Source organism: Garra rufa, chromosome 7, assembly GCF_049309525.1.
Source record: "Garra rufa chromosome 7, GarRuf1.0, whole genome shotgun sequence".
NCBI lineage: Eukaryota > Metazoa > Chordata > Actinopteri > Cypriniformes > Cyprinidae > Garra > Garra rufa.
Window position 1 is genome coordinate 29,915,689 of NC_133367.1, and position 11,782 is coordinate 29,927,470.

Genomic DNA, 11,782 nt, shown 5'->3' on the forward strand with positions numbered 1-11,782 from the left:
CACATTTCATCTTCACAAATGAACACAACTACTATAATTTTGAAGCATAAATACAACAACCTCAAGTAAAAAGCTAAACGCAGTCTATTAACAAACTATTTCAGTTTTTAATTTAAAAAACAATAATAAAAATTCCCTAAAAGTTTGTAAAAACCAGCCTAGGCTGGTTGGCTGGTTTAGCTGGTCATAGCTGGCCAGACTGGGAGACCAGCTAAAAACAGCTGCTTCCAGCTTAAACCAGCTAAGAACCAGCCAACCAGCTCAGGCTGGTTTTAGTAGTTTTTTTCAGCAGGGAGACTAGCTAACAAAGACCAAAACACAATAAAGCTGTATACATGATGAATTTATCTCTTCAGATGATGACGTTTATTTTTTCTGACAGCCTTTGTAGTCCAATTTAGCCACTTGTTAGCATCCTGCCTTATTTAAGACAAGTGAAAGCTTCAAAAAGTAGTATAACTGATGTTTTTGTGTCGTTGAATAAAATGTGAAAATATCTTGAGGTTGTGTTTTGCCACAGACCTAATTTCAGGTATTTAACCAAAGACCCATTCAAAAAAAAAACATTGACTTTAGCATGACAGTAACGGAAGCGCTAATGCAAGCTCGTTTCTGGGTTCTGGCCTACAAAAATAGGTCGTCCTTACATTTGGATACCAATTGTTTTCATTTATTCTGCCATTTATTTTAAGTTTGTCTTGAACTTATATGTCGTGAACTTAAACTTATACTGACACCTAGTGGTGTGGAGAATAAGCATCATACTAAAGCAAAGGTTAAAAGATTGATGTGCTATTCAGTTAACCATGATAAAAAATAAAAACACTGAAAACATGATTTTAAAAGTACAAACAGGACTTTGAAGGAAAGTCAGTTTACTTGGTGGACATATTTGCAATTGCTTTTCACACTCGCACTCACATTAAAGTATCATATTTCAAACAAGCAACAAAATCTCACATGAACTGTCCATATTGTTTTTTAACACTCATAGTTTTTCAGTCAAGTTCTAAAAAGAGCACCTGGAGATTTGGTTTGGTGCTCACACTGCACAAAGTGTTACTCATTAAACATAACTATAAAAATAAAAATTACTTATAGTGACGATGTAAAATAACAAACAAAATATTAAATAGAGTGTGATAATACTATTATATTTTAGAGTAAAAAGTGAATATTAAATAAAAATACTATTATTTTATAGTGTTTTCATGACGCGTCATCAATCAGCCATAGTGGCGGCACTGAACGTAAACAAACCATTGCCACTGAACCAAACAAAACTTGCATGTTTTGATGATTAGGAACAAAAGGCGCTTGTGGTTGGCCAAACTGAACCAGAATTTCCAGGTTAAGAATCTTGACAACATTTGTGTTTGTTCTTATTATTTCGGTCAGGTAGGTGAAATATTAGGCTAATATCTTAATTAATACTGCTAAATTAAAACTGACCAAACCGTGACGCATGTGCAAACCCTCTATATTACACTTCTAAATACAATGCTAATATTTACATTTTCATTTTTTTTTTCTTTTTACATTTTTCAGTAAAATCAGCAAGCTAAAGAGCCAAAGCCAAAGACTATAGAATACCCAAGACCTAATACTCACTCCTATAGTTTTGAATGGGAAACAAAAAAAGCAACACTCAATACGGCCACACTAGAGAAGGAAGCCCCGCCTTCTGAGTAAAAGAGCCAATCGCTAATCTGTAAAGTCATCGCGTCACTGCAGCTGCCATTAAAAGAGAGGCATTTCAAAGATGGCTGCCGAGTAAAATGACTTGCCGAGGAACTTTGGTTTCATTGAATAAACGTGCTTATCGCTCAATATAATCTAATCTTTTTTAAATCTAACTATTTTACCGTATCCGCGTAATTCTCTAGCCGTAAAAGCCATCTCTCCCAGGTTTTCTGCAACCATGATGTTCGCATCCCTATAATTGGTCTATACAGCTTCATGTGCATGGGTTTTCTAATTCAGGAAGTTGGCTCGGTAGCTCACGCAACATGGTGTTGCACTTGAATGATTAAGAGCTCCGGTACGAACCCTGTGAAACTACGGTTCGACAAAAGTGCTCCAATCCACATACGGAAGTTAAAATAGCACGGCAGCATCAACAAATGAATTAACCTTTAGCAACACTAATAAACTACACTAATAAAAACACAGCAAAACATGCCTGTACCAACATAATAAAAACGTGCCATGGTGACTTATTGAACGTGTTTTAGCACCACTTTTAGACATTTCACTTTGAAGCTTCCACGAAACGTGCAGTAAAGTATGTAATTATGGTGTTGCAGAAATGTAAATAGAGTCACATACTTTTATGAGCCTAGATTGGAACTCGTTTACCCAGTGCATTTTTTATTTTGGTCGTGTATGCGCATCTGCAGACCACTTATGTGCACCCCATTAAAAAACATTTTTTTTATTATATTTCAGGCTGGTTTAGCCAACATAAAGTCCTGCATCTCTGAACACAGACTGACAACTGGAACTTCTGATGGCAGCTGTTGGCGATTGGCTTTTTTATTTAGAAGGCGTGACTTATTTTATATTCAACATATATTTAACATTATTGAATGCTGTTCATTATTTTATGTGTAAGATGACAATGCTGTATGTGCAAGCACTGTGTTTTCCACCTGATCTAATGACGAAAACGTACCTGTGGGAATTTTTACACAAGACGTGGAATACGTACCGCCATGTACGTTTCGTGACATATTCGATGTGAAATGTCCACTGAGTGGCACTAAAAGGAACAGATGAACGTACATATACGTTTTTTTATGTGACGTTGGTTTTGTATGTTTTACTGCAGTTCTGACTTGATATCTCTGTTGAGTGGTGCCATAACTCTATTGCTCAGTGATGTTTTAAAATAACGTACCCTCTGCACTACACCTAAACCTACCCCTACCCAATAGTATGAACAAAAGTGAATGTGATATTAAAATGCAAGCATGCTGTTTTAGCTTGTTTTTTATCTTTCATCTTTCAGCGCTTTTATCATGTTTTTGACAGGATTTGTACCCACAGATTCTTCATCCTAAGTCCAATTCCGTTCCAGCTGAGCTACAAAGCCAGCTTGTTACTTGTCGCTGTTTACTGCCTCTAGTGTTAATTTCTGTTGGAAACTGCAGTGATATGTACTCATGTCTCTCGTCATGAGATTATGTAGGGAAATGCACATATAGTTTATCTTTTTCATATCAGTTTGTACATTATAGTGAAGTTACTGCACACAGACGCACACGCTAACAGTGGTCAGCATAGTGCCGCATTGCAGGCGTGGTCTCATAGCTGTGGTTTGAGCGAGCATCCACAATTCATCCCCTCCACATCAAGACCATGCTCTTCTCTCGCTGCGTTCAACAAACACACAAGGTTTCACTGGCTCGTGGCTTGGCCCAACAGTCTCATTGTTTTGCTCTGTGGTAAACATACATGCATCTCGCTGTCACGCTCTTGAGTCCAGATTTCCAGCTCATAAAAAGGCAGAGCAGATAAAAGAAAGGGATGAACAGGATGTGGTTAGCCTACATGAAAACTCACACACTCTGTTAACTTGGAGAAAGGTTCTGAGGAGAAACAAGAAACCACAGTAAGCATGGGGTTAGACGCCTCAAGAAGTCTCAAGATGCGCAAAACTAGAAGATCTGCATGTACCCTTATGCTACTGTTGAGATTTTTGATTGTATGCATTCAGTGGATGCAAAATGTTTTAAAAAGTTGATCTACATCAAATGTAAATGTATGTCATAGTGTCACTGTTATGGTTTAATAAACACTACTTACACAATCAGAAAAAGAAAATATATATTTATAGTTTTTACATTAACAATGTAATCAGTATTACATTTATTAAAGCCAAGTATGAATGTATGAAAGTTAGTTTTTTAAGCATTTTACATTCACTTCAAAATAATAACTCAAGGCTGTGACAATTTAATATTATTAACAATATATTTTAGTTGTAAACCTATGTTCAGCTATTCTTTTAAATAGTTAACTTTTTAACTTTTATTTTTGATTTGTTCTGATCATCAGTCATCAAAGCTCGGTAAATATTGGTCACAGGCATGGAGATTTACTTTCAGTTTCATGCTGATTACTAACTAAAACCTCCCACAGATCATGGTTTCATGCCATTTTAAGTCTTATTATGACATAACAATGTAGTTATATCCAAGTGTGTGAGTTGTTTACGTACTTTACAAAGTTAATCTTCCCATTAATGCCATTATACGTGACCCTGGACAACAAAACCAGTCATAAGGGGCTGATTTATCTGAAATCTGAAAGCTTTCCATTGGTGTATGGTTTGCTAGGACAATATTTGGCCTATATACAACTATTTAAAAATCTGCAATCTAAGGGTGCAAAAAAAACGAAATATTGAGTAAATCGCCTTTAAAGTTGTCCAAATGAAGTTCTTAACAATGCATATTACTAGTCAAAAATTACGTTTTGATATATTTACAATAGGAAACGTACTAAATGTCTTCATGGACCATGACCTTCACTCAATATCCTAATGATGTTTGGCGTAACAGAAAAATTGATATTTTTGACCTATACAATGTATTTTTGGATATTGCTACAAATATACCCATGCTACTTATAACTGGTTTTGTGGTCCAGGGTCACATTTTGTTCATTCAGACTGGAATGTGCATGGGCACAAGAGGTGAGATTTATAGCATGAACCAATCACAGCCAAATAAAACCATCACTAATCACACAATGGTGTGTCAATTCATGACAGCATTGATAAAGAACAAATCCCTTCCACTCTCAGCACTCATGCATCCATATTTAAGAGATTTAGTACCACTGAATGTAACTATGGGTACCAGGCACTTCTCACTGTACTCCTCCTCTAGCAACACCAGAACATTTTGTGATCCCATTAGATCCGAAACGACTGGTTTATGTATGGATTCCTAGAAGTCTATATTTTGTAAATACGGGCCTTTGAAGACAACAACACTGCATATCACTTCTGCAGGCTGCGTCATATTCTGTGAGATAAAGTGTCACTCTTTTCATAGCTTTTGCTGGCTCTGAGACATTTGCATGGTATTTCTCCTGCTCTTTTTCTAGCAATAATTCACTCATCACTAGATAAAAACTTTAATTGAAGACCTTTATTTCAGGGGTCTTGTCACAAGCTCATTGTTTTTGAATGTCGGAGTCACCTCTATATTTTTACACTTAAAACAATGATTTGGTATTTCTTTCGTACCATTGTCTTCTTTTATGCCAAGAAATAAGTCACCTGGCAGTTCTCTCCAGTTCTCTTTGGTTCAATATACCTTTAACCTACACAGTTTCATGAAGTAATTTTCAAGAGGGTGTACTCATTTGCAACACAACTTTTTATAACTATGATAAGAAAATTCTATTTTCCTGAATAATTTTGACATTCTTCTTTAGTAATTGATGAAGCAGGCTTGTTGGAACATTATATCCCTAACATGTCTTCTAAGTAAAGAGTAATTGCTGAATTTGCTAAGTTTTAGAGGAGGTGTACTCATTTATGCTGTGCAATTTATGTGATATATAAATTGTCCAGGTTTGAAATTTGAAAGAAAAGTCTTTTGTTGCAGATGACACTCACTTTGATGTTGTTATCTAATGCAATGGCATTCAGACAATTACTGCAGAATAATCTAGATCAGCAGGTTTAATTTTTCTTATGCTCTTTAGAAAACAAATACAAGAGACCCACATGTTAATGTGGAAAGAAATAATGTTTTATCTGACCTTTAGTCTGGAAAGGAAGCTAAAATTACCAGTTGTAAGTGTCAGCGCATAGCCAGAACACAATGCGTCAATGACATCAGAGGGGAAGTAGGTCTGTACAGTTGTTAGCATAGCGTTTGGTCTCACTCTATCTCTCTTGGTCCTTCACAATCAATTATTCTTCCACTGGTAACCCACAAAACGGCGGCACATCAGACAGTGTGGGTTTTTGGAACCCCCGTTGGGATGACTTGGGTTCCCACCCTGTCTGAATCACCCCAGTGGTCGTATCTATCTCCGTATGTATGCTTCACCCCCCACCCCCTCCCCTCCCCTCCCGCCAAAGTTGATTAACACTTCAGAGTAATTTCAGAGACTGTTGCTATTCGCATTGCTCAAGCGGTTTTGAACTGATCAACATTGATGATAAAACAAAATCTGGAAGAAAAAAATTTTAAAGTAGACTTTCTAAAGGTATGAGTTCAATATTCAACAGTAATATCTTCATTGCTAGCATTTGCAGAACAATAGTGTAGATGTTTAACTAACAAGAGCAACAACAACAACAACAACAGTCACTACAAGGGGATTTTTTGACGTATTACCTCATCCACACCCGTAATGACAAGCACATTACAAAGCTTTAGGTTCAGATGGCTGAGCCACCTGTAACCAGGCAAGCAAAGGTCAACGTGTTCAGCAGAAATTGCTTTTTTGTGACACTCATAACTTCTTGGAGATCGCATTCGATGACTGCTTGGTGAAATCTGACACACCAGTGAGACCACCTGCAAAGGAAATAACTGTGCTTTCTTTCGTTATAGGTAAAGCTCCTGGTGACAGCATGACTGAGAAGAGGCACTAACATCTGAGTAACTCCAGACACCACACACACAAAGAGAACCAGGTGCATCTTGAACGAAACCAATCTGAAAAGTCATACCTGCTGAAAATGGAATCTGCGTTCTCACGAGTGATATGGGAAACGGAGGAAGAGGGTGAAGACCTCTCTCCGAGAGGTCTAGGATTGCGTCGTAAACGCGAATTCATCCCCGAGGACAAGAAAGACGCAACCTACTGGGAGAAACGCCGCAAGAACAATGAAGCGGCGAAACGCTCGCGAGAAAAACGAAGAGTCAACGATTACGTTTTGGAGACTCGTTTGGTTTCTCTAAGTGAGGAAAATGCTCGGCTGCGAGCTGAGCTCTTGGCTTTGAAGCTTCGATATGGTTTGCTTAACCCTGGGTCGCCCTATTCACCTTCTCAAAGGGCGCTATCTCAGCTTCATGCTTTGGCACCGCAATCTTTGGTTTCTTGCCCAGACAAAGACCTCTACTGGGGTAGACGCCAAGACAGAGAGGCTTCCCATCTATCAGGGAACCAACAAGCACCCGTCTGTCTTGGTACCCACCCTGGGTCGGCCTTCCTACCTACGCACCCCATGGCGATACGAAGAAACCACCCATACTTCCTGGACTTCCCCAACCTTCATTCTTCAACAGCCGCTCCTTTACTCTTTCCTCCACACCTCGCCCCTGCAACATCACCTTGTGTTGGGCGACCCCTGCTCCAGCCAGGGAATCAGAGGATCTTGTCGGACGAGGAGGGCGAGCAGCAGGTGCCAGCGGATTCTAGCACCGCCTTGCCGCATAAACTAAGACTGAAGACGCAAAACTCACAGCGCAAAGATGGCAAAGATAAATCTGCGTCTCCAATCCCAGCGTACATGTCAGATTGAAATCAAGCTGTTGACAAAATGACTCAAGAATGTTGTGAGTCATCCTATTCATTTTTGATAATTGAACATTGGCTGTATTCCAGGAAGCATTGTGATTAAAAAAAATATTTCTTTGATCAAAAGGTCACACTTTCAGATAAAGTTTCCGAGATGCATTTTCAATAGTCAGTATTTCCATTACTGAGGTTTAAGGTGGCAAACTTGAATTGGGATAATGACGCACATATGTTTACTAATTTTTTGTTTTATCTTTAATATAGACAGGAAATTAGGGGTGAGAGAAAGAGAACAGGATTTTAGGAATAGAAATAGAAACTCAGTGGGAGTTGAGCCCATGAATTCAGTGTTACCAATGCACTGTATTAGTGTTTTGACCTACAGAAATGGTTATTTTTGAGACCTCAAAGCAGCAATTAACAAAAATACAGAAAAGGCATAACTGAAAAAGAAGATCTGTACACATGCTAAAATATTTTTTGTATTAGAATCCAAAGCACATGACATCTCTTTAGAGTTTCTTTCAAAATGTGAATATGTGTTTCTGAGAGGCCTAAAACTGCAAATCAAACCAAAAACAATTTTAGGGCAACTTACCATGGCTCAAAGAGTCTGAAAGGAGGGGATAAGAGGATATTTCTGGAATCCCTTCATCGGACAGGTGAAGATTGCATGTTTGTACTTTTATTTGACTTCCCTTTTGGCCGTGTCATGTGACATTTCAGTCATGTGACTTGTTTGACACAGCACCTGAGTTTGGAAAGGTGTTCACCAGTGCCTTACAGAGTGTACCTGCTGTAAACTAGTTTTAATTAAATTTCATGTTTTGTTTTGTTTTTAACCGCACAATATGCATAGTTTTTTAAATAATTACCCATCACTGATATTTTTAGCAATTCTATCAATACAGTTCTAGACAAATACCCGATCAATGTCAGCTTTTAGAGAAAAACATCTCAGATATAGACTGACTGGTCAACTTCCACATCTCAGGAATTTAGCTTCTGTGATTCACTTCCTACCTCCACACCAGTTTTGTACAGTTTGCCAAATCTCCTGAACTGTTAATGTCTAGGAGCTGTGAAGAGCTATTTTGAAAGTCATGGGACTCATTTGAACTTGCTTATGAGAACTTTTCTCAGTTGTCCTAAATGTGCCACTTGCGTTCAGAAATCATTGCTAAATGCTTGAAAACAAATGTGTCTATGTCCATTTTAGCAAGAATAACTGCTGACAAACCATTAGCTGTGATGCTAATTAAAGGGATAGTTTACCCAAAAATGAAAATTCTGTCATTAATTACTTACCATCATGTTGGTCCAAACCCTAAAGATCTTCATTCATCTTCGGAACAGAAATTAAGATATTTTTCATGAAATCCGAGCTTTCTGACCCTGCAAATACAGCACCGTAAATGACACATTCAAAGCCCAGAAAGGTAGTAAGGACATTGCTAAAATAGTCCATATGGCATCAGTGGTTCAACTATAATGTTAAGAAGCTACAAGAATACTTTTTGTGTCCAAAGAAAACAAAAATAACAACTTTATTGGATCAGAAAGCTCTCTGATGTCATCACAATATCATAATTTGTGTTCTGAAGATGAACGAAGGTCTTACAGGTTTTTAAGGACATGAGGGTGAGTAATTCATGACAGAATTTTCATTTTGGGGAAATCTGAAACAGAATGTGTTTTACTTTGTGTTATTGACTGACTCATTTTCGTTTAGATATACAGTTTACAGAATGTAATTGACTTTTGCTTGCATGCTGTTTTAGCTTCACATTTCATTTCATGAAACATAAATGTACTGAATTTCAGAAGGATTTTTAGACAAAGGAAGAAATAGCGATAAGCTGAAAATGGTTTACCTCAAGTCTTCCCTTCATCGTCAGATCAGTGGTTTTTTGCAATCATAATTGTGATCAAAGTCATTTGCGTTTGCATGTGTGCATTTAGCAGACACTTTTTTGCAACCTTTGTCATTTATTAATGAACCCGTGATCATGCAGTTGCTATTGTCATATGATAACAGCTAAATGAGTACCCAAAATACTTATATTTTTGTATTTTTAATACTTTTTGTTTCGCTGTATTAAGTTGTATGATGTTCAGAATGTTTAATTTTTTGTACAATAAAGTGCAAATGAATATCTCAACTTTTTGACTGTATTATTTTATTGTACAGTTATCTTGCATATTTATCATCATGCAGTTTAATCTTGAATGCGTTTTCCCCTTCACCTATGGCTGTGAGATTGGCTAAAGTGTGTGAGATCTACTGCTCACTTCTAGTGTCAGGTATAAGGACTCCACGGGGCTGTTGCGGTTTAAGTGTGAAAGGGGGGGCTGCAAACAAAGTTTCAGTGGCATGTAGGGGAGGGAAAGGTGGAGCGGGGGTTTCTCAGCACTTATTAGTCACCGTTCATGATCAATCGTGTACACCGTAAGCATGTACACCGCAAACAGACTGCACAAAGTGAGGGGACAGAGTAGCAATCAGCGCTAGTTACCACTAACAACAAATTAGTGATTCAGTGACTTGCATAACCAGCCTAAATCTTGCGTAACTATGAAATAGCATTTTTGTTTTTTAAAACTAGATTATCTTACACTTCACACTCCCTTTACGGTTGAAAGTTCTTTGTTTTTTCTTTTCCCTTGCTGTAACCACCTGAGAGATAAAGGGAGAGAAGTACAATGAAGAAATAGGAAGTTAAAAGTATATTGTCTTTGTCTTTTACATCTGTAAACCACATCCTCTACCAAAAGATAGTTGTTTTCTTGTGTTTATCATTTTTGTAAATCTATTTTAAACTTCTGGTGGTTACTTCACAAATGGTGCTATCACTCGCTAATCTTAAAGTACGTGACACAGTTTAATAAATTTGGGGGCGGAGCTGGGGGGGGGGGGGGGGGGCTAATTGGGCTTAAGCCCCGAATGTTTTGTCAAAAGCCCCGAATCTTTTAGGTTTTTAGCGCAATTTTCCACCGGACAAAATTGCGATTGTTAACTCATGATTTCTGTTCTGTCTGTGCGCACCAATCTTGCACTTCTATCTACTCCTCAACCAGACCACCTAGACACTTCGGGTTTTCGGCATTATGTTAAGGAAGATCTAATCTCGGGAACGCACAAAAAAAATCCAGGAAAACATTTACTATCTCTTAGTGTTGTGATCCCATGACGTGAGAAAATTGCGCTAAAACACTCACTGAGTTTTTATTACTTGTTTAAAATAACTTAAACTTTGTTTCATTTCCTCTTGTAGGCTCTACTGGGTGAATTTTTTTTTGTTTGTTTGTTTTTTTTACTGAGTACCCTAACTATCATCATTTTCCCAGATAGTGTATAGATTTTTAGGCATTCTATTATCTCAAACGGCCTGAAAAATAGTGCATTTAGCTGACGTAATTGGGAAAAAAATCTACACGGGGGAGCATGCCCCCGGACCCCCCTAGGTTTGGGCTAAACCCCGAATGTTTACATCGTCTGGCTCCGCCCCTGAACCCGTCAATTTGCAACTGAATGATTGCTAAGCTATCTTCCTTGCAACTGATTTGACAGACAGACCTACTCTATATTTTTTTCTATTATTCATCAAAGATATTAACGACGTCTGCGTTGATAATTGCATTGCGCTATAAGCATCCTAGGTTCGAATCCCAGTTAGAGGACCGTTCCCAATCCCACCCCTTCTCTCACTCCAACTTTGCTATCATTTATAATAATAATAATAATAATAATAATAAAGGCAAAAACGCCCAAATTAGTCTTAATAAAATATATAAACAACATTAGGATTGGGTACCTTTCACATTTTAATCGGTATTGGTACCCAAGGGTACGCTTTTTCGGTACTTCTCTATGTAATAACAAAAAAAAAAAAAAATTTAATAAAAAAAAATTAGCCCAAAATAGGTTAGATTATTTAAGTTATTAAAGTTTTATTTAAGTTTTTCCTATTTCCTCCCCTTCCTTCTTTTAAATAGCTTAAAGCGCTGTGCGAATTTTACTTTCACTTTCAAATTACTGGCAATTCGCCATCAATTCAATTCAAGCAACAACAAAATACAAGTCAAACTCATAGAACATAGAACAAAATAAATAAAAATACATCACGTTATATGCCTAATATGAAATGAGAGATTACTTTGGCTACACAAAGTTTAAATAGCCTAGGTGTGCAAAAGTGAAAATCAGCAAACACCGGAACAAAATAAAAAAGAAAACTGAACGTTTATTAGCAATAGCAAATGAATAAGACAGCTTGGAGGCATGGCTGAT

The 11,782-nt window shown here is 37.5% G+C and overlaps 1 protein-coding gene across 1 annotated transcript; it reads left to right on the plus strand.

Moving 5' to 3' along the window:
* The first annotated feature begins 6,709 nt into the window (after nt 1-6,709).
* nfil3-4 (nuclear factor, interleukin 3 regulated, member 4) lies at nt 6,710-7,495 on the plus strand. Its single transcript, XM_073843873.1, has one exon. The coding sequence runs from the start codon at nt 6,710-6,712 to the stop codon at nt 7,493-7,495; it is 786 nt and encodes a 261-aa protein (XP_073699974.1).
* The last annotated feature ends 4,287 nt before the right edge of the window (nt 7,496-11,782 follow it).